This window comes from Empidonax traillii, unplaced genomic scaffold (genome assembly GCF_003031625.1).
Source record: "Empidonax traillii isolate 1590-97213 ecotype Southwest subspecies unplaced genomic scaffold, ASM303162v1 scaffold3594:size12132, whole genome shotgun sequence".
In the NCBI taxonomy this organism is placed as follows: Eukaryota; Metazoa; Chordata; class Aves; order Passeriformes; family Tyrannidae; genus Empidonax; species Empidonax traillii.
This window is the reverse complement of record NW_020958787.1, coordinates 7,668-12,132: the sequence shown is the minus strand read 5'-3', so window position 1 is coordinate 12,132 and position 4,465 is coordinate 7,668. Positions and strand designations below refer to the sequence as shown.

At 63.7% G+C, this 4,465-nt stretch overlaps 1 protein-coding gene across 1 annotated transcript; it reads left to right on the top strand.

Moving 5' to 3' along the window:
• Positions 1–250: 250 nt before the first annotated feature.
• Positions 251–4,200, top strand: LOC114072613 (heterogeneous nuclear ribonucleoprotein A1-like; the record flags this gene model as incomplete). Its single annotated transcript, XM_027910489.1, has 7 exons — positions 251–397; positions 801–947; positions 1,469–1,679; positions 2,169–2,261; positions 2,387–2,479; positions 3,096–3,272; positions 3,968–4,200. Coding segments are annotated over 7 exons (1,101 nt in total), but the record flags the coding sequence as incomplete, so codon positions are not given.
• Positions 4,201–4,465: the final 265 nt, after the last annotated feature.

Below are 4,465 nucleotides of genomic sequence, written 5' to 3'. Positions count from 1 at the left end.
CTGGAGCTTTGGGGGTCCCAGGGGGTTGTTTTGGGGTGTCAGGAACTCTCTGGAGCTTTGGGGGTCCCAGGGGAGCAGTTTGGGGTGTCAGGGACTCCCTGGAGCTTTGGGGGTCCCAGGGGGTTGTTTTGGGGTGTCAGGAACTCTTGGGAGCTTTGGGGGTCCCAGGGGAGCAGTTTGGGGTTTTGGAGACTCTCTGGAGCTTGGGGGGTCAGGGTGTGGCCAGTTGGGGGTCCAGCCCCTGCTGTGACCCCCCTATGACCCCCCTGTGCCCCCCCAGTCCCCGAAGGAGCCGGAGCAGCTCCGGAAGCTTTTCATCGGCGGCCTCAGCTTTGAAACCACAGACGAGAGCCTGAGGAGCCACTTCGAGCAGTGGGGGACCCTGACGGACTGTGTGGTGAGACCCCGACCCCCCTGGGACCCCAAAACCCACCCCAAACCCACCCCCAGATCCCCAAACCCACCAGGGATCCTACACAGTTGCATGGTGTCCCCCTGTCCCCCCCTGGGCTGTCCCTGTCCCCTCCCTGTTCTCTCAGGGGATGCAGAACACAAACTCTTGTCCCCTTTGCTGTCCTTGTTCCCTGCCCTGTCCCCTCATTGTCCCCTATCCTGTTCTCGTCCCCTTTGGTGTCCCCAAGTGACGTGCGACCCAGACATGAAACGCTCGCAGGGTTTTATCGTGTCCCTGTCCTTTGACTACCCCTGTCTTGTCCCTTGTCCTGTACCCTGCCTGTCCCTGTCCCCTGACTGTCCCTGTGCCTCGTCCTGTCCCCCTGACTGTCCCCTCCCTGTGCCAGGTGATGCGGGACCCCAACACGAAGCGCTCCCGGGGGTTCGGGTTCGTCACGTACTCCTCGGTGGAGGAGGTCGACGCCGCCATGAACGCGCGGCCGCACAAGGTGGACGGGAGGGTCGTGGAGCCCAAGAGGGCCGTGTCCAGAGAGGTGAGGGGCTGGGGGGAGGGCTCACAACCCCTAGAGGGGGGCTCAGGGAGGGGCTGGGAGGGGGTGCTCACACCCCTGGGGGGTGCTCAGGGAGGGGCTGGGGGATGGCAGGGGGACACTGAGCAGTGACGGGTGGAGAGGGATCAGACCCCAGCGGAGGGACCCCGAGAGAGACAGGGGGCTCAGATACCAATGGGGGGAGGATCAGACCTCAGAGAGGTATAGGGGGCTGGGGGGGATAAGGAGGAGTGTGGGACCCCAATGGAGAGGGACACTGAGAGGTACAGCAGTCTGGGGACACCTCCAGGGGGTCCCCAAAATCCCGGTGTTCTCTGGGCCTACCAAAATCCCTGTGGCCCTTGGGGACACCTCCAGGGGGGTCACTAAAATCCTAAAGTGACCAAAACCCCATTGGCCCTCTCCCTGGGCTCCCCAAAGCCCCAGTGCCCCCCATGATTTCCGGGCTGTCCTTGGCGTTTCCCACCACCCCCATTCCCTGATTTTTTTTCCCCCCCTGGCAGGACTCGCAGCGGCCCGGGGCCCACCTGACGGTGAAGAAGATCTTTGTGGGGGGCATCAAGGAGGACACGGAGGAGCATCACCTGCGGGACTACTTCGGGCAGTACGGCAAGATCGAGGTCATCGAGATCATGACCGACCGCGGCAGCGGCAAAAAGCGCGGCTTCGCCTTCGTCACCTTCGACGACCACGACTCGGTCGACAAGATCGTCAGTGAGTCCTCCTGGGGGGAGCCTGGGGTCTGGGAATTCCACCCTGGGGTCTGGGAACACCACCCTGGGGCTTGGGAACACCAGCCTGGGTCTGGGAACCCCCTCCCTGGGGAATCTCCTGGCCGAGGAGGGGACAGGGTGGAGACAAGGATGTGGGATAGGGATGGAAGGGACAAAGATCAGGGGGACAGGGGCAGGGCTAGGGATGGAGACAGGAATACAAATGGAAGAGATGGGGTGGATGGCTTGGGGATAGACAGGAATGGAGGGAACAGGGAGAGGATCAGGATGAGGGTGGGACAGGAAGGGGAAAGGGAGAAGATGGGAGTGAGGATTTAGGGGACAGAATTATCAAGGAGGGGACAGGATGGGGAATGGTGGCGATGGAGGGAACAGAGGATACAGAAACAAGAGTGGGGCACCCTGAGGAGCAGGACAGGGCCCCCCGAATCACCCCCCCCCACCCCGACCCCTGTCCGTGCCGCCGCAGTCCAGAAGTACCACACGGTGAACGGGCACAACTGCGAGGTGCGCAAGGCGCTGTCCAAGCAGGAGATGGCGAGCGCCTCCGCCAGCCAGCGAGGTGAGCCCCCCGCCCGCCCCCCGGCCCGGCCCCCCCGCCCCCCGCTGTGGCTGCACGCGCTGCCTGTGCTGTGCCTAAAGGCTGTGCCCCCCCCCCGCCGCCCCCTCCGCCCCCTCCCCTCTTAGGCCGCAGCGGCTCCGGCAACTTCGGCGGCGGCCGCGGAGGAGGATTCGGCGGCAACGACAACTTCAACCGCGGCGGCAACTTCGGCGGCCGTGGTGAGTGAGGGGGGGGGACACTGGGTCCTACAGGGACGCAGTTAGGACTTGGGATCTCCCAGGACCTATTGGGATCTGCCAGGACCTGCCAGGACTCAGCAGAAGCCGCTGGGCCGTATGGGGACACGCTGGGACCTACTGGGAGACACTGGACCCTATTGGGAACTACCAGGACTTATTGGGACCTATCTGGACCCACAGGGACTTACTGGGACCTACTGGGACCCATGGGGATGTACTGGGACTTACCGGGACCTGCTGGGACACAGTAGGACTTACTGAGGCCTGCAAGGACCCACTGGGGCTTACTGGGAGCTCTCAGAACCCACTGGGCGCTATGGAAACCTATAGGGACCTACCAGGACCCACTGGGACCCATTAGGGCTGATTGGAACTTGTTAGAACCCACTGGTCTCTAGGGAGACCTATAGGGATCTACCAGGACCCACTGGGACTTACTGGGACCCCTCGGAACCCACTGGGCCCTATGGGGACCTACCAGAACCCACTGGGACTTAATGGGTCTTACCGGGATGTCCTAGACCTTATAGGGACCTACGAGGACCCCCTGTTGCCCCCTCATGACCCCCCTCTTTCCCCCCCACCCCATGCCCAGGTTACGGGGGCGGCGGCGGCCCCGGCTACTCGGGGGGTAACCGCGGCTACGGCGGCAGCGGCTCCTACGACGGCTACAACAACGGCGGCGGCGGCTTCGGCGGCGGCAGCGGCGGCAGGAGACCCGCCCGGGGGCCGGCCCTGGGCGTGCGCAACGGGCTGGCCGAGGCGGGCACAGGTGGGACCCCCACGGGGAACCGTCCCTGGGATACCTCGGGGGGTGAGGGAACCATCCCTGGGACCCCCCCAGGGCCACAGGGAGCACCTCAGGGTGTCCTGGAACCATCCCTGGGACACCTCAGGGTGTCAGGGAACGCCCTTGGACGCCAGGGAATGCCCTGGGACACCTCGGGGTGTCAGGGAATGAACCCTCGGACACCGGGGAATGAATATCAGGGAATAACCCTCACAACCAGAGAACACCGTGGGATGCCGAGGAACACTCCTGGTCAATAGGGAATTCAATAGGGAACACCCTGGAACCCCAAGGAATACCCCAAACCACCAGGGAATATCAGGGAACAGCCCTCACCACCAGGAAACACCCTGGGGTGCCAAGGAATATCCCTGGTCAATAAGGAACACCAAGGAACACCCTGAGCCACCAGGGAATATCAGGGACACCCCCACACCACCAGGGAACACCCTGGGGTGTCAGGGAACACCCCAGACCACCAGGGACCCCCTTTAAGCTCCCAGTTAACCCCTCCCGCCCCTCCCAGTTCAACCCCTCCCGGTTCCTCCAGACTCCTGTTTTACCACCCCCCCATCTCCAAGGGTGCCCTTGGCCCGTCCCCCCCCAATCCCTGGGGTGCCCCCCTGACTCCCCCAAACCCTCAGGGTGCCCCCCTGATCCCTCCATTTCCTCCCCAGGCAGTAATTTCGGGGGCGGGGGCAGCTACAACGACTTCGGCAGCTACAACAACCAGGCCTCCAGCTTCGGGCCCATGAAGGGCGGCAGCTTCGGGGGGCGCAGCTCGGGGCCCTACGGTGGAGGTGAGACCGGGGGGACCCCAAAATCGGGCTGGGGGAACCTCAAAATAACCTTAGGGGCAGCTCAGCGGGGCTCGGATTTGGGGGGTTCAACTCGGGGCACTGCGGGGGAGGTGAGAGCCCAAAATATCCTGGGGGGAGTCATAGGGGCAGTTTGGGGTCCTGTGGGTTAGATGAGTCCTGGGGGACCCTAAAAATGGGATGGGGGGGCCCCAAAATACCCTTTGGGGATCTGAGGGGGAGGTGAGTCTTGGGAGACCCCAAAATATCTGGGGGGGGGCACCTTGGGAGGGCTTAGCTTTGGGGGGCCCTACAGGGGAGGTGAGTGAAGGAGGACCCCAAAAATGGGCTGGGGGGACCCCGAGGTATTTGGGGGGG